This window comes from Podarcis pityusensis (genome assembly GCF_964106645.2).
Source record: "Podarcis pityusensis genome assembly, chromosome: 7".
Lineage (NCBI taxonomy): Eukaryota > Metazoa > Chordata > Lepidosauria > Squamata > Lacertidae > Podarcis > Podarcis pityusensis.
This window is the reverse complement of record NC_138031.1, coordinates 51942410-51970163: the sequence shown is the minus strand read 5'-3', so window position 1 is coordinate 51970163 and position 27754 is coordinate 51942410. Positions and strand designations below refer to the sequence as shown.

General features: G+C 41.1%; 1 protein-coding gene across 4 annotated transcripts in view; it reads right to left on the bottom strand.

Annotated features, from left to right (window-relative positions):
- CDH7 (cadherin 7) overlaps window positions 1-27754 on the bottom strand; it is a 124124-nt gene that overhangs the window by 32752 nt on the left and 63618 nt on the right. For all 4 annotated transcript variants that reach the window (XM_081014170.1, XM_081014171.1, XM_081014173.1 and 1 more), the window contains exon 4: window positions 6974-7093. In XM_081014170.1, the coding sequence (XP_080870296.1) occupies window positions 6974-7093 (120 nt within the window). The remainder of the gene's footprint in view (window positions 1-6973; window positions 7094-27754) is intronic.

Genomic DNA, 27754 nt, shown 5'->3' with positions numbered 1-27754 from the left:
CAGGAACAATCCAAAAGACAGGCCTTATTACTAGGAATGGTGACTAGCTTTGAACATTCACTAGTGGGATATAATGTGAACTTAGCCTTCTCTAACTGTGCCCTGCATGCTAATAATGTAGTTTTCAATGTTTCCAGACCTAGGACTCACCTTTAACTTCAACCTGCTGCATGGCATGCTCTAGATATAGAAGTGTGTGTGTATTTTTGCCCCGGTTTTCTCTCCCTTTCTTCCCTTTGTCTCTTTCTCCATGCTTAATCATCTTTCTTTCCCTTTTTCTTTAAACAATAATAACAAAGAAAAAAGAATATAGTAGTTGTGCCCCTGAAGACACCCACTGTAGCTTGGTCCACAACCCAGTTTTCAGTCCAGACCTGTGCTACACAGAATGTGAAAATATACATTGTAGTTAGACTCATGTAGCTGAAATAGAGCACCCTTAAAAAACATGGAACTCCTGTGCTTCAACATTTACTATAGAGCTGTATGTTGTGCAAGTCAGAACTATCTTATATACCCCATCACTCCTGTTTTAATGAATTTAGCTTGCAGCCATACATATAGTCAATGTACTGTATAAAGAATGGCTGTATCCATTCATAACCCGAACACTGAAATGGAAAAGCACTATACTTCAAAGCATATGCAATCAAGAGACATGTTCCCAATATATTACAAGCTAACAATAATAAGGGGGAAATCTATAAGTGCTATAAAGTTTAAACACGCTGGTTCATTTCCAAGACTAAACATGATCCATAGTTCATGTTAAAATGTCCGCTGCACCTCTCTTGCTTATGAGCATTTAGCAAGGACTTTATTTTTTTTAAAAAAATTGGGGGTAGGCTACTTTCCACCCACTTGCCATTAGTTCTAAGCTTCAAAAGACTGTTTTGTCTCCATGCTGCTGAAAGCCTCTGTCAGGAATCTTGGGCAAGCACCTAGAGCAGCATTTTCAAACCCAACTCCTCCAGAGGTTTTGCATTGCAACTCCCATCTGTCCCAGGCAACATGGTCAATAATCAGGAATAATGGGAATTAAAGCCCAGAATATCTGGAGGGCATCCAGCTGGGGAACAGTAGCCCAGAGACAGACTATATAATGTTAATACACACAACTTGCTTATGGAAAGACATAGATGTCATGCAGAAGCAATTCCATCTTTTTCAAGGTGGTCACTGGGTTATCATACTTCGCCTTGTAATGACCTGTCATCTTCCATATATGTCATCTAGACAGATGCAGGATTGATGTGGTCTGTGCATAGATGTCTCGAGGGTTGTGGAGATTCATTTGCAAAATGAGAGCACTCAAGATCCAGGAAAAGGCTTACTGTGGACACCCGCCCTGTCATTCTAGAAAATATATGCCATTCAACACTTGGTGGATGTCATGACCCTTGAGTTGCATTTCCCCTTTTCAGGGGATGAGGGTAAGAATGTGGAGACAAAACGACCTCAGAGTCAGCCCATTGTGTCAGTACCTCTCTGCTGCTCTTGTCTGCCTACACGGGCTCCAGCTCAGAAGCCCTAGTGGAACAACAGCCTCCTCTGATCCACTGTAGTCAAGGACTTCTAAAAGAAGGGAAGGAAGCCTAGCTCTGAGATAGGACCACAGCTCCCATTTAAGGCTCAGTCTGAGAAAGACTTGCCAGTGAAACAGCATTTGAACTTTTCTCTTAGGAATCCTGAGCCTGAACAGAGCTAGCCCAAGCCCCAGTGCCACTGAGGCCCATCAGTCTAAACAGAGCAGTTTCTAAACTTCCAGCCTGCCACAATGAGTTTCCTAATGGCTCAAAATGGTAAATAGCCCCACAGATCCTTGCTGCTATGAATAATCTTGTATCACACTATGCATTTCAATGAAGCTATCTTGAATTAGCTAATATCTTTAAAGCAAACTTAAAAAAACAATAACCACTTCTAAAGCACTCACTATAATTAGGAAGCTTTGATATAGTAATTGAAACACTGTATTATCTGAACTAGTTTTAGTTTTATCCATTTGGTCATCTCTGTGCCATGTGTAATTATGGCTTGAAATGTAAAGGGAGGAGAGAGAAAAGCTAGCTTGTCATCATTCTGCTGTGCAGTTAAGTATCAGATAAATAAATATTCCTCCTCAAACCAGGAAGGCTTTATGACTATTTCATGCTTGTTACACGGTCCAGCTGGTGTCTCTGATTTCCAGAGAGATGGGCTTTTACTCTACCACTGCTACATGTCAGCAGAAGGGAAACATAAAATACATGGATAACTGAGAGGTGCATTGGGGCTTCTATATCTCCTTGTAATGTTTGCAAGCTCTTTAGTTCCAGTTTTATTTATTTCCTCTTCTTTTGAATTTAGAGCAGCCCATTAATCTTCCCTGTGCTGAAAGGACAATTTTTAAAAATAAAATAAAATAATAATAGCTTTATTTCATCCATACTAAACAGGCTGGGAAGGCTAAAAGACAACTTCACAAATGGTTCCCTTGTGTTATTTTTGTCAATCTGTCCTTCTTTAAATCATATGCTGACCCCACAAGCCTGTGGGATGTCTCCCTTCATGAAGAATGTAATTAATTGTATGACAGGCTACGGCAAAGTTGACAAAACAGATCTGAAGGAGTGCGAACAGTCAGACTCATTAACTGCTGAAGGAAGGGCAAGAAACAATAGGCTGAAAATTACAGAAATAAAGGCAATTTCAAGGCTTGGCTGAGTAGGCCCAAGACCCCTCTCCTGTCACATTGCCCATACTTTATCAGATAGAATCCCTGAAACTCTTTGCTGTAAGCAAAATGAAAGTGGCAAAAACACCTGTATGTATGAGGACTTAATTATGCTTGCTTCCTTGCAGCCTGCCCATCTGGTGTGTGGAAAGGGGTTTCTATTGTTCTATGAATGACAAGTGCAATGTCATGTTCAGAATAACCTCTTACTTTGGGGAAAATACCGTATTTTTTGCTCTATAAGACTCACTTTTTCCCTCCTAAAAAGTAAGGGGAAATGTGTGTTCGTCTTATGGAGCGAATGCAGGCTGCGCAGCTATCCCAGAAGCCAGAACAGCAAGAGGGATTGCTGCTTTCACTGCGCAGCGATCCCTCTTGCTGTTCTGGCTTCTGAGATTCAGAATATTTTTTTTCTTGTTTTCCTCCTCCAAAAACTAGGTGCGTCTTTTGGTCTGGTGCGTCTTATAGAGTGAAAAATACGGTAATAATACCACACACACACACCCCTCAAACAGTGGTCTGGGAGTCACCAGTGGGCCTTGGGCCATGGTCAGGTAGGCCCAAGAGTCACAGCCTGCCCTGTGTCTCCTCACTCGCCCCCAGCCATGCCACAGCCTTGTGGTTTGACCAATGCATGCACCAGCAACACCTTGCATGCTGAGGAAAAGTAGCCAGAGGAGATGTTGAAGGAAAGTAGAAAGAGAGAGAGAGGTGGCTGAGACTTAACAAGAACAATAGTAGATTTTAGAGATTTTGTTACAATCAAGCTGTATATAAATTTTGTTAAATAAAAATATTTATCTATTTAATATAAGCAAACAAACTTTGAGTAGAAAGTAAGGAGAGAAGGGAGAAAAGCTGTTCTGGGGCAGAAGGTGAGTCTTAAAGCACCAGAAACTTGACCCTTGGGCCAAATGATTTATGCTTCTGTTTGGCAGCCCTGGCTTCTGATCTTTTGTCTTGACCTTAGAATGTTCTGGCATGCTCTATTTCATGATTCCCACTTGCTCCTGACTATGATACTGTCTGCTCTTTGATACGACCAATGACCCAGTATGGCAATGTGGCCCATAACCCTTTTAGCATTGACACACATCAATTGTTTGCGAGCCCCTTGCATACATTCATTGTGCAAAATCAATGTGGGTCAGCGGAAGGGAACAGCATGGAAGTGACAGGTTCCACCACTGATTGGTGCACATTTGTTATCTTTGCACCAAGCCCCTGTACATATCGGTATGCACAGAGGGCTATTTCCACATGACTGATTGTCTGTATGGTCAGGGAACCCTACACTTACTCATTTTGCACAGGTGAGTACTTGTAAGGAAGAGGTTCCAGAATGCTCAAAATTGGCACAATAACTAAGGGAGATATTTTACTTAAGAGATAATGATAAACATTGCCACATTTTAATTTCATTGTTAATTTCATTGTACACAGGTTGTACATTGACAATAAAGGTATTATTATTATTATTATTATTATTATTATTATTATTATTATTAATACTGGACAGTATTCTGAACGTAGGAAATTTCCTCTGGAAACTGTACCATGCAAACTGTAGAACTCAGGCAGACTCTAACTCTGAAGTACAAACAACTCTTCACAAAGATAAGACATAAAAAACCCAAACCCATCCTCTTAGAATATTTGGAAGATTAAAAAAAAAGTCTCAGGAAACCTGCTGGAGTGCAGATAAATAAAGCTGGGGAAATGGATGAGATCACAATGGGGGGGGGGGGAAAGGTAGAGATGAATACAAATAATTTCAAGTATTTACATGTTTCAAATATATACTTGTTATTACAAAAACCAAACACATTTCAGGGATGTGGAAATAAGAATATAAGTAAGAACATTAAAAACCCCAAACTGTTTTGCAGTAACACACATCTAATAAAATCTAGACTATAAATTCCACATATCCAAATATATGGTCCATGCATGTCAATTGGGAAAGAGAGCCACAATCACAGCGAGAACTTTGATTCTCTCCCACTCTGCAATGGTTCTCATGCCAAAAGAGACAAGGTAGTTTTAAAATGACCAGTGGCTTCTTCCTCAAGATAAAGGCTACAATCTTACACACACCTGGCAGGGAGCCCTAGTAGACCCAAGGAGACTTACTTTTCAGAAGACATGTACAGTGGTACCTCTGGATGCGAACAGGATCCGTTCCGGAGCCCCGTTCGCATTCAGAAGCGAATGCAACCTGCGTCCGCGGGTCGCGATTCGTCACTTCTGCACATGACGTCATTTTGACCATCTGCGCATGCGCGAGCAGCGAAACCCGGAAGTAACGCACTCCGTTACTTCCGGGTCACCGCAGCACGCAACCCAAAAATACGCAACCCAAAGCTACTTCAACCTGAGATATGACTGTAGATTGCATTTTAAGGCTGAAATCCTATACCTGGGAGTAAATCCCATTGACCTCAACAGGACTTACCCACCCCAATGCCTACAGCACCCTGTCCCTCCCAGCTCCACTGCTGCAATCAGGCTTAAAAGAAGCCTCCAGTTGTAGACAAATCTTTTTCAAACTTAACTGTGGCACAGTTGTTGACTTTGAGTGTGAGGAAGGTCACAGCTGGGGACTGGATTGTGTGTGTGTGTGTGTGTGTGTGTGTGTGGAGAGAGAGAGAATATGTGGTGTGTGTAGCTGCAAGGTTGCTTGCCACAGTTTCTCAGGTTTCCAAATGTATCCACAGGCAAAGCCTGCATTAGAGGATAAGAATTGTTTTACCAAATCAGCCTAATGTCTATTGAGTTTAGCACTCCATTTCCAACAATGGCCAAGAAGATAACTTTGGAAGTAAGGACATGATGATAATTCCCTGCTGTTTGACTCCTGCATCTGATATTCAAAGATGCTGGGTCCCCCCCCCCTTCTTATTGATTTTATGTTGCCTCATGATGGCTTCATGCTGATTTTACACTGATCCTTAGCTGATATAGTTCCTTCCTATTGATGTTTTTTTTTATTTTTAGTTTTGATTGTATCTGACCGGTTGTTGTTTTTTTAAGTAATAATTGTGAACCACCCAGAGACCATGTTTAATTGGGTGATATGTATTTTCCAAATAGCCATAATCATCAAATAATAAAAAATACTCTTCCATTTCGGTCCCATTTAGCCTTCACAGCCATTTATCCGTCTACTTATCCACAAACAGCTTTACTAGATGACAGCCTTTGCCTGCAGTCTGGAGTTCAGTTAAGCTTTATTCAGATTTCCGTGCTCAGATGACTCGAACTGATGACGTTGGACAGCAGGGCCCTGCATGCTCGCCCTGTTTGCCCCTAAGCCCTTTCCCATGGGGTTGGGGACACATCTGCAGCAAGGCAGTCTGCCAAACACATGCAAACTCTCTCCAAGAACTGCAACCATGACCATGAATAGGATTGTGGAGGGGACAAAGTGGGGCAGAGGGAGCACCCAAGGTGAACACAAGGTACAGCCTTTGGCTGTACTTGAGGGATGATTCCAACAGATTCCACACGAAAAACACATATGTCCCTGCGGAGATGGCAGCACTGAATCAGTGGCGCATGACGTCCTCACGTGCACTCTTTACAAAGACCTGAGGAATGAGATTATCATGCCTCTTTTATTGACCATTCTGGGTCGCCCAGCCACTGGCACAGTGTCGTTTCTCCTGGCAGATTAAGAAGAGTTTGGATTTTGATATCCCACTTTATCACTACCCTAAGGAGTCTCAAAGCGGCTAACAATCTCCTTTCCCTTCCTCCCCCACAACAAACACTCTGTGAGGTGAGTGGGGCTGAGAGACTTCAAGGAAGTGTGACAGGCCCAAGGTCACCCAACAGGTGCATGTGGAGGAGTGGGGAAGCGAACCTGGTTCACCAGATTACGAGTCCACTGCTCTTAACCACTACACCATGCTGGCTCTCATGGAGCCAGAGGAGCAGATGACTGCAAAAGTTGCAAGGTTTCTAGCTGGGGCAATCAGAATAAGGTCCACTATTTGACTGCTAATTCAGGACCCTAAACTGTGTTTTATATAATTGACTTTTTTATTTTGTTCTGTGTATATCACAATGTTTTTTGTTGCTATGGCAGATGGCTGACGCAAATAAAGTTTCATTAATTCATTCATTCATTCACAAGGTGAACATGGGCAGCCCTACTTTCCTGCATCTTGGGATTATAGAGATAGTCAAATAGAGTGCACCTCTGTCAGAGAACATGATAAAAGCTGTAGATATGGGAAGTGTAAGAGCATTTACCTGTCTTTGGTTCCACAGAAAAATAAGGCTGTCCTTGAAGAATGCTGTAGACCACTCTGGCACTGTTTCCATATGTAGGGTCATCGGCATCAGTAGCTGTTACTTGTACCACAGAGGTTCCTGTGAAAATGTTCAGAGGAGTAATAATTAGTGCTATTTTTACAGAAAAAGAGGTGCTGGAACTCACCATGAACACCTCCCTCATTCTCTTAGAATGACATTCTGGCTGGGGGGGGGGGGAGCCTTGGTAACAGACTTCAACTCCCAGTATGGCTAAGATTCAGGGATGCTGACAGTTTTAGTTCAGCAACAACTCAAGGGCCATAAGTTCCCCATCTCCGTAAGAAATGGTAGTGATAGGATTAGATTATTTCTTCCATTTGCTGCTATAGAAAATGTGCCTCAGCCACCTGCCAAGGCAACCCAGTGAATTCAGTCATCACTGGCAGGACTTGCATGAGGATCATTAAAAGTAAAGGGGCTTCTGATGTAAAATGGTAGCTGCAATTTAAATGACTTCTGCCACCCCCCAGAAACGGTTGATCCTCTAAAAATAGAGAGGCGCTGAGCTTTTAATAAGCCTTTAAACCTATTTTCTTGCCGTTAAATTTTTTCCATCCTCTGCTAAAAGTGCTGATTTGATCGACTTTTAATGATCTCGGTGCTCCAGGACTCCACAGGGAGATGAGAACAGAATGGCATGAAAAAGCTTTCCTCAAGTCACCTGTGTGTCAAGGTGACTTGCCCCAGACCATGACTGGAGTGAGGTGGTTGTTAATTTGCTGTGAACACTTAACCTTTGGCCTCTGTGATGAGATTACAAACAAGGCAATCCTTGACTAGAGGTAATTCACTATGTAAACATTTATTCACTCAGAAATTGACTTGTGCTACCAGCTTCATTATAAAGGTACGGCTGTGAATTTTTCTAGAAGGGAACCAGAGAGTTGTCATTCTAAACACAATATTGACCTTTCACACCGTGCAGAAAAAGCAGGTTTTGTTCTCTGAAAACCCATATGCCTAATCTGAAGCAGTAAATCGTTAATAATAATAAAAAATGTTAAGTTTATAATAAAAATATACTTTCACTGCCCTTTGGTGAGTAATGAAATTGGAAAACATAAAAAAGCTCTTACATTTGGAAATTGTTGTATCTAGTTTTTTTGCTTAATAAGGGCTTCCTCATATATTACACTATAAACGTAATTGCATATGCCAGCACATGCACAATGTTCAATAAAAGTATTCCCATATGTGTGTAGATTTCGAAAAATCACATTAACTTATGCATGCAGACTTTTCGGTAACAATTTTCCATGGTTTTTGGTCATGTAATGCAGTAGGGTTTCCAGGTTTGGGGGGTGGGGGTGGGGATGGGTAAAAATGGTTTCAGTGACCAATAAAGTATTCCTCTGATTTTGGTCATTAACATAGTTAAAGAAGGGGGTCTGCTCAATATTCTAGGTGGCAAGGTTACGTTAAAGTAATATGTTTGAATGCTGAATGTTTAAATGTATGTCTAGAGACAATGGATAAAACAAACACCATTAGCTGTACTACTGGATAAATATTTAATGGTTATTGTATTTGTATCTGTATAAAAACCAATAAAAATTGTTTGTTTGTTTGTTTGTTTTTAAAGATAAGCCTCAGGAAAATAAAGTAATCATTGCCTCCTTTAAGGTCAAGTACTGGATGGGTCAAATATCCCAAATGAGTCTACAATGAAAGAACTGCTAATCCACAAAAACTGTGGTTCTCCATCTCAACACAAATTGGCACAGGCTTCATTCTGAAGCCCTTACCTTCATTCTAAATCCCTTAAAGATTCTGAAATCCAAAGAATTTTACACCTATTTAAATAGGATACTAAATAGGATATTAAAACTTCATAATGGGTGTAGCTCTAAGCCAATTTAACAAGTTTATGAAAGTCATGTCCTGGTCTGATTCTCTAATTAATGAACTGCTCACAATATAATTTAGTAAATAGCCAGGACTGTTTATGCTTTATTGTGCAAATGTGTCTAATTGTATTAACTTCACTAGCAAGGCTCTTATCACTGCCAGCAGCACAGGAAGTGCATGGTGCTTTTTCCTCTTTCAAAGAAAATGGGGAATGGGAATGAGGAAAGCTCAGCTCTGAAGGGAAGAACTTGCTGAATGACCTTGATCTGAGAAATACGTGTTTCTCAAGGAGAGGGTGACGCCTTATTTATTTACATCTGCTACTGCGGTGTTGTTGTTGTTGTTAAAATGTTCACCCTGCCTAATTTTCAAAGACACTCAAGGTGTTTTGCAATCCAAAGCACTTCCCCCTGCACGTCACAAATATGGACATCAAAGCGAAGCCCCTATAACAAGACCCCAAAGAGCCTTTGAAACGCTGACACGCACCAGCAAAAATAAAGCAATCTGGTAACACTCCTCAATTGGTAAGGCATGCCACAAGAGAAAAGATCTGGCCCTGATTGTTGCCAGTCAAGCTCCTGCCATCTAGGGATCTGGAGCAGGGTTTCAGACGTTGACTGTAGTGTGTGGAGAGGAACCTACAGAAAGAGGTGGTCCTTGTGGTGCACAGATCCTCATCACTGTGGTCCTAAGATTATACAGGACACCTGAGGAATTCAGAGCACATCAGAGGGAAGCACTACTGAAGTTTCAAACAATAGCAGCAATTCCCTGGTATGACCTGCGTTCAAAACTTGTGTGAAAATTATTTTGAAATAAGTGCAAAGATTTATGACAATGTGACAAAAAAGCTCTCCCAATGAGCACTGGCAAACATGCTTTTCTCCAGAGTGTGCATAATATGTAACGAGTCCCAAACTTAGTAATATCAAATACACCCTTATGTTATTCTGGCAGTTTAAGTATCTCTGCGTACTTAAGTTTGATTTCTTCTGAGCATGTCCAGAGTGTCCCTTCCAAAGACCCAGCCTTTAAACATGTACAAAATGTTTGTTCTTTTACAAGATGATCTAGCTTCTTTAAAAGGGGGGGGGGTAAGGATATAAGGTCCTTTTTTTTAGTATATGCAGAATGTTTCTCCCCTCTGATAGAAAACACCTCTTTAAAAGGTCTAAGAGTGGCTGCATCAGAGCATATCCAGAGTGTCCCCAATGAAGGTTTATATATTTATTTATTCTAAAAAGCAGTGATATCATGTAACACTTTATTATTACTATTTTGGCTTGGAACTCTCTCATTCTGGGAACTGGACAAGAAAATGCAAATCTATCTAAGCCAGCAAAATTGTGACTTTTTAAACTGGATCTGTTTATTTGCTATATTCTCTATAGTGATCATGGTAAGGGGCTCTATACTGTGAAGCTACTAAAGCTCATTCAATTCATTCTTTTGAATACCTGTGTTGTCATGTTGAAATGTACAATCTCTCCAGGAAGTGCTAACTGAACTCTCAAGACCAGCAGTTACTGACAACAATCCTTACAAATTCCTCCCGTAGTAAGCTCTATGTTTACTGCTGATCATTCTTAAGGGAACCACAGAATCATGCATAACTGCAATGACAGTTTCTGTAAGCCCACTAGGGGTGGCTTGTAAATCCTGCTGGCTTCCTAATGCCAGGTGTTTCTCTTGCAGACAATATTATGGATGAAGACAGTACAGTTGCTAAACTCCAGGGGTCAAATAAAAAAATGGAGTTACTAAAATATCTCTTGATTGCCCAAACCTCTTTGCATGATACGTGTGGGAAATACAGATTTTCTACACAGAAGATGTGGAAGGTGATGTATTAAATGTAAATCTAAAACAAGTGCAATGCTTGGGGAGGTCTTGAGTGAACCTCTTCTAGACACAAGGGAACATAAGAAGAGCCTACTGGATCAGGCCAATGGCCTATCTAAGTCCAGCATCCTGTTCTAATAGTGGCCAATCAGATACCTGTAGGAAACAAGCAAGTAGGATTTGAGCACAACAGCAAGAGGGAAAAGGAAAATTGTATGGCACTGTCCAACAGATTCAGCAGTAAGCCAGAGGAAGGTGCTGATCTGTGGGAAATATTCACAATCAGGCCCTACCCAATGACTGGCTCATTTAAACATTGGGGGTTTTCCCCCAGCTATGTAGGAGTTGTTCATAGAGAAGTTGCTCCCACATATACAAGGGCAACTGGAACACAAAATGGCCCCAGAAGAATGATCAAATGCTGTAGGATGGGCAGCAAGGGGAAAGGCAGGAGAAAGGAGTAAACTAGCCCAGCCTACTCCCTTCTCTGATGCTCTTCTTGAAGGATCATCAAGCTGTTCGTGCTCATCAGCTTCCAATTCTTGTCATGAGTGGTGAGCTGTATTTCACAGCATGCAGAATTTGAAAATGAGCCACAGACATTGCTAAAGGCCAGGGGTGGGGAACCTGTGGCCTTGTGGAAACTGTTTGATGCCAACTTCCATCACTAACAAATCCGTAGGGCCCCCCGTTCACCGTTCTTGCTGTAGGAAGAAGCACCATCCTGCATTCCTATAGCACCTTTCTACTAGGGGATTTACCACATCAGAGATTATCAGATCAAAGACTACAAAGGCTACAATAAGCATTAACATAACACAGACAAAAAAATAAGTTATAACAAGTAAAAACAGAGTCAGAGATTCAGGCTGCAAGTCTCAGGTACAAAAGTATAGGAATTCAATGGAACTTACTTCTGAGTTGATAAGTGGTTAGGAAATGAAGAGTTTCAATGCCTAAACAGCTCGTTTGTCTCTCACCAATGCTATTTTCCACTATCATTTTTACTATACTTTCAACAGGCAACCTTTCAACCTTCATTTTACCTTCTCACAAGGTAGAGACCTTGCAGTGATATTATGCCAAGGTCACATGAGCAGACCACTCCATACTGATTTGTATGTGTCTGCATATCACATGGAGGGGAAATGCTTTTGATCAGCAATCTTCCCAAATGCATTCTGAGGTGGAACAAGTATGAGAGAAGACTATACCATGGAAGTGTGTGCAGGAAGAGAAGCTATTTTAGAAAGGTGATACTTTTGGATCACCCTCCACAATGAAGTGTGTAGGTCTGCACACTTGTTAGGAAGTCAAAACACACAACTCAGTGCAGGGTGACTATATTACTTTGCTTTTCCACTCTGTCTCGGAGGAGTAGAAATATGCTTGTGCACCATTGCTCACAGCATGCCAAGCAACTGTTGCAAAGTTCATCAGGTCTTGTTTTATCCAGTGCTACCACTGAACCAGATTAATTTGGAATCCTAGATTAGTTGGTCATGAACAATCAGTAAATCTAAACTACTCACATGCACACACACAACACAAAATAAGCAGCAAAAACAACTGTTAATATACCCAATATAGACAACTCTAAACAAACCATATAGCAAAGGATATATACATACATTTGACAATAAGCCTACTGCGGAAATCCCTGCACATATCAATATCCTTTACCCTGGGCTGTGACAGATTCTTTTCCACTGTGAGAAGCGAGTTTTGCACAGTGTTAATTGGCTGGCCCTTGTGTCAATCACAAAGCAATGCCCACATTTGCAATAAACATGATACTAATTGGTGGGTTGTTCTGTCATTCATTGGAAAACACACACACACACCCCTTGTGTCATTACAATAGCAAAGTTAGGGGAAAGCTGAACCGACTCCGCAACATAACTCTCTGCACATCCTTCTCTTCTATGTGATTCTGCACAGATGTGGGCCAGATACATCCCTCCCTCTCCTTCAGAGAAGCACCATCACTGACGCATAACTTTTCCTGGAAAAGTTCCACTGATTTTTATTTTTTTCAATGTGTTGCAAAGTCACAATTTGCATAATGTGAGAATTGGCACAAACTATGCACCCTTTATATGTCTTTAACTGAGCAGATCATGTGAGCTTATCACCTAAAGAGCTAAGACTGCAATCCTATAAACACTTACCACTGAATTCCACTGAACTCAATGAGGCTTATTTCTGTGTCAATATGCATATGATTGTGCTGTCAACAACCTATTCTGCATTATTATTATTATTATTATTATTATTATTATTATTATTATAAAAAACCCTAGGATGTGGCTCACCATCCTTTTTTGGCATTGTAGAAAAGAAGAAGGTAGAATCTTATATTTTTACTCCCCACCCCTCAGTATTTTTACATGGTTCAGAAGCATGAACTTATCACATGCATGAAGTGGTTTGGTTCTATTTAAAAACTTGTAGTTGACATATCACTTCAGTGGAGCACAGAATAAGAAGTGATCTTCAGCATGTTATCCACACATACAGAAACCAACATACAAATTTACTGAAGGTGAGGCAGTCATCAAACATATTTTTTTTTGTTTGTACAGAAATCACTTATACACAGGGATAAACTGTCACATATGACAGTTGCACATTGAAAGTGGTAGGGTCATAAGCAAGAAGGCCAGCAGTAGGTGGAGCCAGAGCTAGTGACAGGAAGAATAAGAGCCAATTAGAGGCAGAGCCAAATAATTCTACTTTTATCCCTATTGTCTTCCATGCTGAATTGTAAATGGATAACACCAAGACAAAGGAACTGGAAGCTGACAGACACTTCCACCCCGCTAAACTGGCTGTTATGCAGGAAGGCAGACAGCTGGGGGCTGGCTAAGAGCAGACTTAAGTTGGTGGGAAAGTGTCTTGTTTGCCATAATGGATCAGCCTCCAAGTTACGTACAGTTAAGTTTGGGAAGCCACAGTTAGTCATGGCTGTTTGTCATTTTAATAACTGAAGCAGTACTTGTTGTTGTTTAGTGATTTAGTTGTGTCCGACTCTTCATGACCCCATGGACCCAGAGCACGCCAGACACTCCTGTCTTCCACTGCCTCCCACAGTTTGGTCAAACTCATGTTCATAGCTTCAAGAACACTGTCCAACCATCTCGTCCTCTGTTGTCCCCTTCTCCTTGTGCCCTCAATCTTTCCCAACATCATGGTCCTTTCCAGGGAGTCTTCTCTTCTCATGAGGTGGCCAAAGTATTGGAGCCTCAGCTTCAGTATCTGTCCTTACAGTGAGCACTCAGGACTGATTTCCTTAAGAATGGATAGGTTTGATCTTCTTGCGTCCATGGGACTCTCAAGAGTCTCCTCCAGCATCAATTCTTCGGCGATCAGACTTCTTTATGGTCCAGCTCTCACTTCCATACCTCACTACTGGGAAAAGCATAGCTTTAACTATATGGACCTTTGTTGGCAAGCTGATGTCTCTGCTTTTTAAGATGCTATCTAGGTTTGTCATTGCTTTTCTCCCAAGAAGCAGGCGTCTTTTAATTTTGTGACTGCTGTCACCATCTGCAGTGATCATGGAGCCCAAGAAAGTAAAATCTCTCACTGCATCCATTTCTTCCCCTTCTATTTGCCAGGAGTTGATGGGACCAGTGGCCATAATCTTTGTTTTTTTGATGTTGAGCTTCAGACTATATTTTGTGCTCTCCTCTTTCATCCTCATTAAAAGGTTCTTTAATTCCTCCTTGCTTTCTGCCATCAAGGTTTTGTCATCTGCATATCTGAGGTTGTTAATATTTCTTCTGGCGATCTTAATTCCGGCTTGGGATTCATCCAGCCCAGCCTTTCGCATGAATTCTGCATATAAGTTAAATAAGCAGGGAGACAATATACAGCCTTGTTGTACTCCTTTCCCAATTTTGAACCAATCAGTTGTTGTATATCCAGTTCTAACTGTAGCTTCTTGTCCCACATAGAGATTTCTCAGGAGACAGATGAGGTGATCAGGCACTCCCATTTCTTTAAGAACTTGCCATAGTTTGCTGTGGTCGACACAGTCAAAGGCTTTTGCATAGTCAATGAAGCAGAAGTAGATATTTCTCTGGATCTCTCTAGCTTTCTTTATAATCCAGCGCATGTTTGCAATTTGGTCTCTGGTTCCTCTGCCCCTTCAAAATCCAGTTTGCACTTCTGGGAGTTCTCGGTCCACATACTGCTTAAGCCTGCCTTTAAGCATAACCTTGCTAGCATGTGAAATGAGTGCAATTGTTTGGTAGTTGGAGCATTCTCTGGCACCGCCCTTCTTTGGGATTGGGATGTAGACTGATCTTCTCCAATCCTCTGGCCACTGCTGAGTTTTCCAAACTTGCTGGCATATTGAGTGAAGAGGTACTTAAGCATACTTAATTTTCTCTTAGTTGTATCCAAGTGCTGACTCTTCATCATGGAAAAGTAATGCCATGGCCAATCACCATGCTTACACAAAATGTATATTTGTGATAGTAGATAATGCAAGTCTTATTTATCTCCTTTATGAGTGCCTTTCTGTGAAACATGCCAAGGCGATTTAACAATTTAAAACATCTATTAAAATAATTTGAAATCCAGTGCAGACTGGGATAAGAATCTCCACTTCAAAGGCTTGCTAAAAAGAAAAGAAAGCATTCAACAGACCCCCAAAAGACAATAGAATTGGCGCTTGTCTGCTATGTCATGGGAAGGAGTTCCAAAGGGTAGCTACTGCCACACTAAAGGCCAAATTCTGACAATCTATGGAATGGACATCCTGGTGAGATAATGACTGTGGGAGGCTCTGTCCTGCAGAGAACAGTAATCAGGTGGGTATATAAGGGTGAGACAATCTTTTAGGTAATCCTTTAGCTAACCCAGTGCCTTGGATTTAGCCTGGAAGCTAATTGGCAGCCAGTGAAATGCTTTCAGCAGTGGTGTAACATGGTAGCAATTTGCTGTCCCAGTGAGTTGTCAAGACTCTGCGTTTTGAAGGAGCTACACCTTTTGGACCAACCTTAGGACCTGTCCCATATAATGTGAATGGCAGTAATCCAATATTGAGATTACAATCCTTCAAGTGCATGGATGACAGTAGTTAGTCTATAAACAACCATTGCTGTTTATCATTTGAAGCTGGTCAACAGGCACTCCTAGCTACTAAGGTCACCTGGAGTTCTAGTGACAGGGATAGATCCAGGAGCACCCCAACGTACAAACCAGCTGCTTCTTGGGAGTACATGGGGAGTACATCACCATCCAAAGAAGACAACTGACTCTCTTACCCACAGAACCTTCATCTCGCCTAGATTCAGACTTGACCCTCATCCAGCCTACCACCAGGTCCAGGCAGTGGCCCAAGGCTTCCAAGGCCTCTCCTGATTTAGACGCTACAGAGATGTGCAGATGTTACAGTATACTGATGACAGCTCACCCCAAATCTCATAATAACTGTTCACGAAAGCTGCAACTAGATGTTAAATAGCCACAAGAGCTACGGAGCCAAAAGATGATCTTACCTGAAACCAACCCCAGAGATAGGACTTGAACCACTGTAAAACAGTGCCCATTATCTCTTTCACTGAGTCAGTTCAGGAGGATGCTATAGTCAACGGTATCAAAAGCTGCTGAAAAATCAAGAAGGATAGGTTGGCACATATACCCATACTTCTTTCTTCTGATAAAGGTCACCCAGATTAAGTCAAGGTCAAGACTCATTCAGCCACCATTCTACCCATTCCAATCTATCTTGTTGCTTATTTTACATGGGATAAAATCAAAAATTAATTCCAGAACTAACATACATGCATTTTGTCACAGCTTTCAGTTCCATCTGTTCATTTCTGTCTTTTTTGGTGTCAGGGTTACACCAGCATCTGTTTGGATTAATGCATCACAGTGCACATATATGGCGATGCAATCATACATAACATTCCATCAACATTTCTTTAAAATACATTATTATATTCTAATACATCACTGCAACCTTCCTCCAAAGAGTTCAGGGCATGCATAGTGACCCCCACTTTTATTCTCACATCAACCCTGTGAGGTAGAGTTTAGGTTGAGAAAATGTGATCAATCCAAGATAACCCAGAAAGCTTTGTCTACTATTTAATTAATTTGCAAAGATATTTAGGCACATTGAGAACTTGGAATGTGGAAGGGGAGAGGGGGAAAGAGAGACACATGATGAAAAAGAATATCAGGCAAACTGTGCATGCACAGCAGTCTTTACAGATCAGAATTGTTTATTTTTGAATGGAAGAATAGTGGATTGCTAATCCACTGCTGCCATGCTGCAAACAAGATCAGATAATCTGGATCAAAAAAACTGGGGAGAATTTAGTAATCATCTCTATAAGATTGGTAGTTTTCATGCTTTCATTATTTATTTTGGCTGAAAATTATTTTTGCTGTGCTCAATGGCTAATTAATAAAATCCTTGCCATGGATATAATTTTAAACTAAATAGGAGGTAGATACTTTGTTTCCCCTTAATATTTCATAAATGCTGTAGATGTTTAATTAGAAACCGTGTCTTATAAATAAACTATGAATCAATGTGACTATGTAAGATAAATGCCACACAAGCAGTTCATGGTACTAAATCCTTAATCCAATATTAATGCAGTATTAAATATTACTCCACTGGTAACCCCAAAGGCATTTAAATATACCATTCCAAGAAGCTTGAAGTAGATTTAATTTGCCGTAGTATACAAGGCCCATGCACCACATATAATCCCACTTAAACCTTATTTTCTGGTGATTTATACACCTTTTGCTGCTCCTTTGTACAGGAATTAATTTCCCTCTGTTTTACCATCTGAACAAGAATATACACTGTGAAGGAATAACTTGTATGTGCGACAAAACTAATAAAGTAGTCTGCCATATATAACCATAGTAAACTGTTAGCATCATAAATCAGGGAAAGGATGTGTCTCCAATTATCTATAAAAGTAACTTCCATCTAGCTGCACCACAGAGCTTAAATGAATCTTCCCTGAAAAGCCCACTGATTTCAAGTTCTAATCATTCTCCAAAACAAAGACATCTGCTAGGATTATACAAGAAGCTACATAGGGGCTTTTGTCCAAATGGCTTAATTACCACTTACTTTCAAACATTGTTTATGAAGGAGTCAAGCTTCTTTTACTTTACACTTACTTTGAATGTGGCATGGTTGGTTGTCTCCACAGGACATCCCAGCCCAGTTCCTGCATGTGTAAAATCTTCAGTCTGCACTGAACACCATGTGCCTTTAACACCACTGCCTTTAACACCATGGTTAGCATCATGCAAGGATTACCTGGGTGCTCAGAGAGTACATTTCCTGTTCGGTTGTTAGCCACAGGGCACAAGGCCTTAAGCATTCACTGGCACAGGATCAGACATACAAGGCAGTCTCAGATATTGATTTATTTCAAAGAGCAGGAGAAAATGCAAGGAAGTGAGCCAAACATACACAAACACAAATGAAGAAGAGCTGAGCCTCAAGCAGATATGCTTAGGATATTCCTGAGTGAAATATCTGTGCTGTACTAGAATAAGAGACATGACCTTTACTGCACTAGCTTGAGGCCTGCCTCTTCCTTCATTGATTTGAAAGAGTGTCAACAACTCCCAGAAAGAGGAGAAGATCATATCTCACTGCACTTTCATCCCTCCCCTCAATGAAAATAAGAGAAGAAGAGGAGGAGGAGGAGGAGGAGTTTGGATTTGATATCCCACTTTATCACTACCCGAAGGAGTCTCAAAGCGACTAACATTCTCCTTTCCCTTCCTCCCCCACAACAAACACTCTGTGATGTGAGTGGGGCTGAGAGACTTCAGGGAAGTGTGACTAGCCCAAGGTCACCCAGCAGCTGCATGTGGAGGAGCGGAGACGTGAACCCGGTTCACCAGATTACGAGTCTACCACTCTTAACCACCACACCACACTGGCTCTGTTGGGCAAAAAGGGCCACATTTATTAAATACATTATTAATATTATTAATATACTGCCCTATACCCGGAGGTCTCAGGGCGGTTCACAGAATAAAATCAAAATATAAAACTACAAAATACATAATAAAAAAACAAGAAGTCAATAACCCCCCCCCCCAAAAAAAACACATTTTAAAAGGGCATAGGATGTCAATCAAATCAATCAAAGGCCTGGTTAAAAAGGAACATTTTTGCCTGGTGCCTACAGGTGTATAATGAAGATGCCAGGTGAACTTCCCTGGGGAGAGCATTCCACAGATGGGGAGCCATTACAGAGAAGGCCCTTTGGGTGACCAAAGCAGTTTCTGTGCCAAAACCGGGGCAAAACCTCAATTGAAATAGATCCAGAAAATCAGTTTCTTCCAAAAGCACCAGGATCTGGTCTGCAACCACTCGCTCCACAACCTTGCTTAGGAAAGGGAGATTAGCAACTGGCCAGTAGTTAGCTAGGTTTTCCAAATCCAGGGAAGGTTTCTTAAGGAGTGATCACCTCCCTGTCCCAGCCAGCTGTTCCCTCCTTGCTGGTTTTTATCAGCCAAGAGGGGTAAGGGTCTAGAGTGCAGGTGGTCGCCCTGACTGATCCAAGCACCTTGTCTACATCCATGAGCCTTACCAACTGAAACTTATCCAACACAGCAGGACTAGACTGTGCTCTGAACACCCCATGAGATTCATCTGCTATAACAGCAGAGCCAAGATCTTGGTGGATGCAAGCGATTTTATCCTCAAAATGCTTTGTAAACAAGTGAGCTACCATTGGTTCTACCACCCCCTTTGGGCCAGCCTGTAAATGGCCCTGTACAACACGGACAATCTCTGTTCGGTTGCATTTATTCAGATATTTTCTCCACTTGTGTTCAAATACATGAGCTACAATGAGCTAACAAGCATGACTTGAGTGTGGGCACAAAATCCATCTGAAACCAGAGCAAAGCATCCCTGCTTTCCTTGGACATTTGGACAATACCACTTTGGTTCAAGGCAGCTGGATCAATGGAAGGGTCTCAGTTCAGTCGTATAACATCTGCCTTGCACTACTGGTTTAATCTCTAGCATCTCCAGGTAGGAATGGGAGACTCCTGTTTGAAACCCTACAGATGCCTTGCCAGCCAGTGTAGTCCAGTGGTTCCCAATGTTTTGGTATGGCAACCAAGAAGTGCAAATTTACTTGGTAAGGTGATCCATAGATTTCTTGTCACATTAATTTTGTGTCTTAGGACTTTGGCAGGCACTTGTTTCCTGCATTTTAAAATGGAACTTTTTCCTATTTCATAACCACTACTTGAGCCTTCAAAGCAAAAATTTACTTCACACCTCTAACAATGTGAAATTTGTTGAAATATGTATAGTACTTACAAAACTATTCACAGTTTTGCTTATGGTAATGGAAGATCAACAAACACCTATCTGATTGCAGGATGCTGCTTTATAAGCTAAGAACCCATGGTTGTGCAGTTTCTTAAATGTGCTAAGAGTTGTTAGGAAAGCACTATTCTCCTCACCAAACTACAATTCCCAGAGTGCTTTAACAATCCTTCCCAGGGAACTTTGGGAATTGTAGCTAGTTGCCCTCCTACAGCACAGGAAACCTAAAATGATCATGGTTGGAAAAGTAGAGAATCTTAGAAGGTACGGTGGTGCTTCCAATCATGTTGGCAACAGACAGACAGTATGGAGGGTAATGGAGTCATTAATCTAATTTTTTTATTTTTTATTTTGCAAAAAAAGGAGGTGTTTGGAACCCAATGAAACCTTCAAGGCCTCATGATATTTATTTCAGAGACGTTTCTGGGTTTCGACAAAAACACTGCTGTTGAGAATGTGGCTTGGGGATTAAAGCACTGAGTTAAAAAAGATCAGCATAGGAAAAGGGAAGAGAAATAACAAAGGCTTGAAAGCTGGAGAGCAGTCCTCTTCAGGGGGTAAGATGAAGGAGCAAGATACTTTCCTATGCTGCCCCCTGCTGAACTCGGGGAATACAAATCCACACAAAAATCTCAGAGATTTAAGAACAATATATATTTAATACAAAGGCAACCTAAAGTGTGGTGCTTCTATCAAATTTTCCTAACCCTAGGAGAGGCCACTGGAGAGACACACACACAGAGAGAGAGATCTCAGCATTGGGGTTTTCTTTGTTCAAATATATAGCCTTCGTAAAGTTGGGGGATCATTTGGTCTTAAAAGTAATGGATTATCCAAGTTTTTGCCTTCTAATGGAGTGCAGCTGGAAACAGCTTTAAGAATTCTGTTTCTTGCCCTCATGATTTTTTCCCCTCTAGAAACACTGATCTCCATCTTTCCTTCAGAGGTTACTCTCCTTTTTTCCTTCACTGACATTGTGTTAAAGGACTGTGGAAAACAGCCAGCTATCAACTCAGCAATAATATTTATGCTTACATTTTAGTAAAATCATATTGCAGTAAAAGTGATTTACTTGTCTCCCCTCTGCCCCTGACTCATGTTTCAAACCACTCTCCTTTACGTCGCTACAGGGACAAATGATTTCAAGAGCAGTGCACAGCAACTGGAGACTATTTGTTTGTTCTGATGTGGTATTTTTACGTTCTCAGTCTGCAATCTGGAAGACTTACTTGCTAACACAGTTACAGGAACACAAGAGATTGCACCCGGTGTTGGTCATTCAGAGTAGACTCATTGAATTTAATAGACATGACTAAGTTATGTCCATTCATTTCAATGGTTCTACTCTGTGTACAACTAATGATGGATACCAATGAAGGGAATAAATTTACCCAAAGATACAGCCAAACTATTTATGTATGGCCAGGGGAAATAAGTCTGGATACAATCTGGATTCTCTTGAATTCTGAAAAACACCAAGAGACCGTTGACTTGAGATAAACAAATGACATCTGTGAACAAGTTTAAGTAGATAAATAGGTACCGCTCCAGCGGTAAGGTAAATGGCGTTTCCGTGCGCTGCTCTGGTTCACTAGAAGTGGCTTAGTCATGCTGGCCACATGACCCGGAAGCTGTACGCCGGCTCCCTCGGCCAGTAAAGCGAGATGAGTGCCACAAACCCAGAGTCATTTGCGACTGGACCTAACAGTCAGGGGTCCCTTTACCTTTATCTAGGTCTAAAACTGCATCAAATGAAGTAGAACCTTAGTTATGAAAGCTCATGCCACAATAAACTAGTCTTTCTCTGTGTGGACGGTGTCCTTATATAGTTAGCAGAGCAATCCAAACCACACTTGAGCTGAGTTGGGTGGGATTTGGATCGAGATGAGGTGTCCCTCTACCCAGCTCTCCTAGCCAAGATGACCTCCCACTGCAAAGAGTGTAATGCAAATGTCACTCTGCCTGCCAAACCTGTGAGTGAGAGTGACAGTAGTGGGACGCCAGCCATGGGCAGTCAGCAGAAGGCCCTGATATAGGAAGTGCAAAGGGCTGAGCTAATCTGGGGCTTGTTGGATCTTGAGCCAGTCTCACTTTTGCCACATGATGGCATTGGGCCTGATCCAAGCCTGATTGTGAAGCCAGCTCCAGGCTAGTACAGCAGCCTTACTGCCTCCCCATATTCCACCATGGCCACAATGTGCTGCAAGATTGCAGATGCGGCAGTGGCCCCACCACTCGGCAAAGCCACATGGGTAGAGTAGGGGCTTTAGATTGCATTAATCATTTGATAGGACCAGACATAGTTGTATCTATGTGGAGCCATGAGATTCCTGCTACTGTTCTGTTCTTCGTGGAGACTGACTAGTGTCCTGATTCTTCCATGACTTGGTGTCAGATCTCGCATATTCCAAATACAACAAACAGTGTCACCATTATGAAGGGGACTTTTATTATTATTATTTAGTCCACACACTGAAAGGCAAACTTACATAATTTGTACATTTTGAAACAACACAAAACAGCCACCTTCCCAAATTTACACTTCTCTGTATTTTTAGTGGTATCCTCCAGACAAGCAATGTGTACAAAAATGCATATATTAGTGAACATGAGATACAGAAAGGCATTATATTAGGGAAAATTGCTTTGCAAAAATGAATAATGAACAAAACTGCAAAGAAAAATGTGTGCATTAGAATAAATTCACACAAAAATGCTGATTTTCATATAAAAATGTGGAGAACTGAACTTAGGACTGAAAAGATGAGAGATTCACCCAACTCTAGGCACAGTTCCTGGACCAGAAGGTTCCAGTTTAGAGAATCCTGAAGAAAAGAGTCAAATTTGTTTACCTTTGCCTGACCAAAAAAGCTCCAGAGAGAAAGGAATTGTGCTCATTCCTTTATGGTACAGGTGTGGGGAGCTAACAATGTTTTTAAATCCTTTACCTTTGCTGAGGAGGGCCATAAATATCATGAATTAACAGGATGAACACAGTGAGCTTGAAGATTCTAAAGACAAATTGGTGTTTGGAATTATAGACCAAGTGCTTTCTGAAAGTATGCAACTGTAAGAGGATGTAACTCTTTACAAAGCCATATTTATTGATTTAATGCCATTTCTAGACAACCCATTGATCAAAATTCTCTATGCAATTCACAAAAACCAATTACAAAAGTCAAGCTAGAGGAGCATAGTGCAGAAAGTATTTGAAGACAGGACATTTTACTATCATTATAGGCCTAGAGAAGGACATCATCCAGAGACCTGTTGTATTCAGGTGGTGCAACAACTCACCACAGTGGTCTACAGGCATTTTTTCTTAAAGTATATGTTGTGTAAGGACACTGACCCTCCTTGGAAAATAAACTTAACTACCAGTCAAAATGCTATTAATTTCAAAATACATCTAGGAGCTTATCTTACACTTATTTCAGAGAAGGCCTATGCAAAATTCCAGAGCACTCACAGATGTGCAAAAGGCAGCAATTGTTTTACACAGCCCAAGAAATATATACAAGCTTTTGGATGCTCTACTACACTAACAAGCTACACGGATGAGCCGTTTCTGTCTGCCATACAATCCTCAGTCATGAAATAGCTGCCTGAATGGGGCTACTAAAAGTTGTGGGAGAAATAGGACTGTTTGACAACAACTGCCTAAGAAAATGAGACATTGTGGACTCTGCTTTAAGATCTGTGGCCAAACAATACTACGTACGAACAGCCACAGAATATCTATTCAACTATATCACAATGTAGAAATGGAGCTAGGAAGGATAAAAGAAAGGAGCACACTTAAGCAAATGACTGAGCTCACCTCACGGTATGAACCAATGCTCCCTGTCATCAAGAAAAATGGGAAAACGCACACCTGTCTAGATCTTTAAAAACTTAATGAAGCTGTAGTCAGAGAAAAATATGTACTCCCAATGCTAGATGACCTTTTCCCCAAAGTGACAGGAGCCAAAGTAGTTTCCAAATTGGATGCCTCAAGCAGTTTCTGGCAAACACCTTTGACAAAACTGAGTGGTGAACTGACTAAATTTATCATGTCCTTTGGGATATTGTTTTCAATGTCTGTCATTTGGAATCACAAGTGCTCCCAGGATTTTTCAAAGAAAGATGACAAGGCTCCTTAGAAACACAAAAGGAGCTGTGGTATTAGTGGACAAGATCCTAATACACATCCTAATACATCAATGGAAGACTATGACAAAATTCTGGTCATCTTATGGAACAGTCTCCTTGAATCTGGACCAAACTAATTGATGCAAAGTTGAAATGCAGTTCTTGGGTCAAGTAATCACACAATATGGGACAAGGACAGGCCTAGAAAAGGACATTGTCCAGAGAGTTGTAAGCACTGACTAACATTACAGAACCAAGATGCTTTCTGACACTGCTGAACATCTTCATTGTCCTGCTTAATGCAAGAGCTTAAAAAAAAAAAAACATCAAGTTTACCTGGACATGTTAACAAGTTACATATAGCTGTTTCTAAACATTATTGGTTTTATTTGTAATCCCAGAGGACAGGATCACACTTCAAAACGACCTTGACAGATTAGAGAACTGGGCAAAAACAAACAAGATGAATTTTAACAGGGAGAAATGTAAAGTATTGCACTTGGGCAAAAAAAATGAGAGGCACAAATACAAGATGGGTGACATCTGGCTTGAGAGCAGTACACGTGAAAAGGATCTAGGAGTCTTGGTTGACCACAAACTTGACATGAGCCAACAGTGTGATGCGGCAGCTAAAAAAGCCAATGCAGTTCTGGGCTGCATCAATAGGAGCATAGTATCTAGATCAAGGGAAGTAATAGTGCCACTGTATTCTGCTCTGGTCAGACCTCACCTGGAGTACTGTGTCCAGTTCTGGGCGCCACAGTTCAAGAAGGACACTGGCAAACTGGAACGTGTCCAGAGGAGGGCAACCAAAATGGTCAAAGGCCTGGAAACGATGCCTTATGAGGAACGGCTAAGGGAGCTGGGCATGTTTAGCCTGGAGAAGAGGAGGTTAAGGGGTGATATGATAGCCATGTTCAAATATATAAAAGGATGTCACATAGAGGAGGGAGAAAGGTTGTTTTCTGCTGCTCCAGAGAAGCAGACACAGAGCAATGGATCCAAACTACAAGAAAGAAGATTCCACCTAAACATTAGGAAGAACTTCCTGACAATAAGAGCTGTTCGACAGTGGAATTTGCTGCCAAGGAGTGTGGTGGAATCTCCTTCTTTGGAGGTCTTTAAGCAGAGGCTTGACAACCATATGTCAGGAGTGCTCTGATGGTGTTTCCTGCTTGGCAGGGGGTTGGACTCGATGGCCCTTGTGGTCTCTTCCAACTCTGTGATTCTATGATTCTATGATTCTATTCTATTCTATGCTTTAGGTTCACCACATAGGGACTCTTTGACTGAGTGCTTTATAAATTCTTCTAACTAAAATCAATAAATATTCAAAAGACGTCTTCAAAGAGGCACAAAGAGGCACAGCCACTAAACCTTTTACTGAAATCCACAATGACCAGGCTTGGGAGATAGTTCAGGAGGCTACCTTTACAAATATAAAGGGCACACAACTTCTGATAGCCAATCTTATACTTTTTGTGATGCCAACAAGTTCTTCTTCTTCTCCTTCTCCTTCTCCTTCTCCTTCTCCTTCTCCTTCTCCTTCTCCTTCTCCTCCTTCTCCTTCTCCTTCTCCTTCTTCTTCTTCTTCTTCTTCTTCTTCTTGCAAGGAGTTTTGAATAAGGTGTGATGCCACCGCATCTGCCTAGTTCAGAATGCAAGATCACTGCATTCTGTTCCAGACCGCTTACCTAACCTCTTACTGAAGCAGAAAAATGCTATGCACAAATTTGAAGGGGGTGAAAAGAGAGAATGTTTTGCTAGTGTTTGGGCACTGTAAAGCTTTTATAGATGCCTATGTGATCTACTTTCGTTCAGACTCTTCACAGACTATAAACCCTTGGTGACCTTGATTTAAGAAAAATGTTTGGTTCAAGTACATTACTAGGCCAGCATCTTCTACTAACAATGATGAGATTCAATTCAGTAGACAAGTACGTTAGAAGACAAAAACAGGCATCCATAGCAGATGCATTATTATGAAGCCCACAGTGCAGACAGGGACTTGCAAGTGAAAGAGAGAAGTCAAGGCACATACTATGTGTACTTCTCTATCAGCATTCTAAAACAGGCTTGTCAGATGTAGACATCTACTCATGGATAAATCCTACACTATATTAGATCAGGGGGACCTGAATACCTTAGCAATACCTCAGAGATTACTAGGAAGTACTCTTCAAAAAGGGGAAAGGTTTATACGATCTGAAGAGAAACGATCTGAAGAGTATGCTAGGAAGTACTCTTCTGTCTGTCTGCAACTGAGTGAACTGAAAGGCCTAAGTGCAAAACAAACAAGCAAGTAAGCAAAAGCAAAAAAAAACACCCTATATTGTTGCACCATGATATACAAGGAGAAGTTCGTAGACCTTATCCAACAAGGATATCAGGGTCTAACCAAATGTTGTAAAGGGGCCAAGAATACAGTATGGTAGACTGGAATTTGATATGACGTAAATAACAAAACTCTACCCTGTGACTGCTAAAGAACTTGATCAACACAAAGCAATGGACTTTTATGCATTTGCGGCTCACAACTGACCTGTGTGCACTGGGAAGGTGATATTATCTGGTTATTGTGGGCTACTATTCTAGGGGTATCAATATACTCATTTGCCTACTATTGCATGCTATAGGCTTGCTGCACAGCTGAGCAATACCTCTGTTGACTTGGGCTCGCCACATGAACTCATGACTGACAATGCAACTCAATTTACAGCAGAAGAATTCCCATCATTCCAGACATTTTTAACCATATTACCAAAAGCCACCACTATCTTGAAGCAAAAAGGGAGGCAGTTAGAGCAGTATAGACTGCAAAGAAAATATTGACACAGAACAGCCCACATATTGTTATTTTAAGCTACAGTTCAACACACTGATAGCTACTGTATAGAGCAAGGGTGGTCACCCTGGTCCCTACTGCCCACTAGTGGGCATTTCAGGATTCCAGGTGGGCAGTAGGGGGTTCTACGCTACATGTTACTGCAGCACTGGTGGGCGGTAAGGAAATTTTACCATCAAGAAAAATGCATTAGTGGGTGGTAGGTATAAAAAGGTTGACTACCCCTGATATAGTGACTAGCTTAATTAGTAACAGGTAGAATACCTGCCCAAACTCTAGAGATGAATGTCTTTCTAAAGTGACCTGATCCAGGGGGGGGAAATGGTATCTTAAGGTTATTAAAGTGAAATAAATTATGTTTTTATAACCAGCACAATTCAGTGAGAGAACTAACACATTTAGAACTGTGTGAGAGAGAGTGTATATCAAACACAAAGGAGAAAAGACAAGATAGACACCAGTTACTGTACAAGGGAAAAATGAAACACCCAGATAATAGTCTGTTGAGACTGAACATGGAATACTTATCAGAAACTGATGATATCTTCTTCCTATTCCTGAGAAGGAACAATAGCCAAATACACAAGTAGTACCTAAAAACCCAAGCTCATATTGACTGACAACAATGATATTAATAATGACTAACTCTTTCAATATTTAGCAATCAGTGACAATACCGAATTACTACATTTCAACAGGC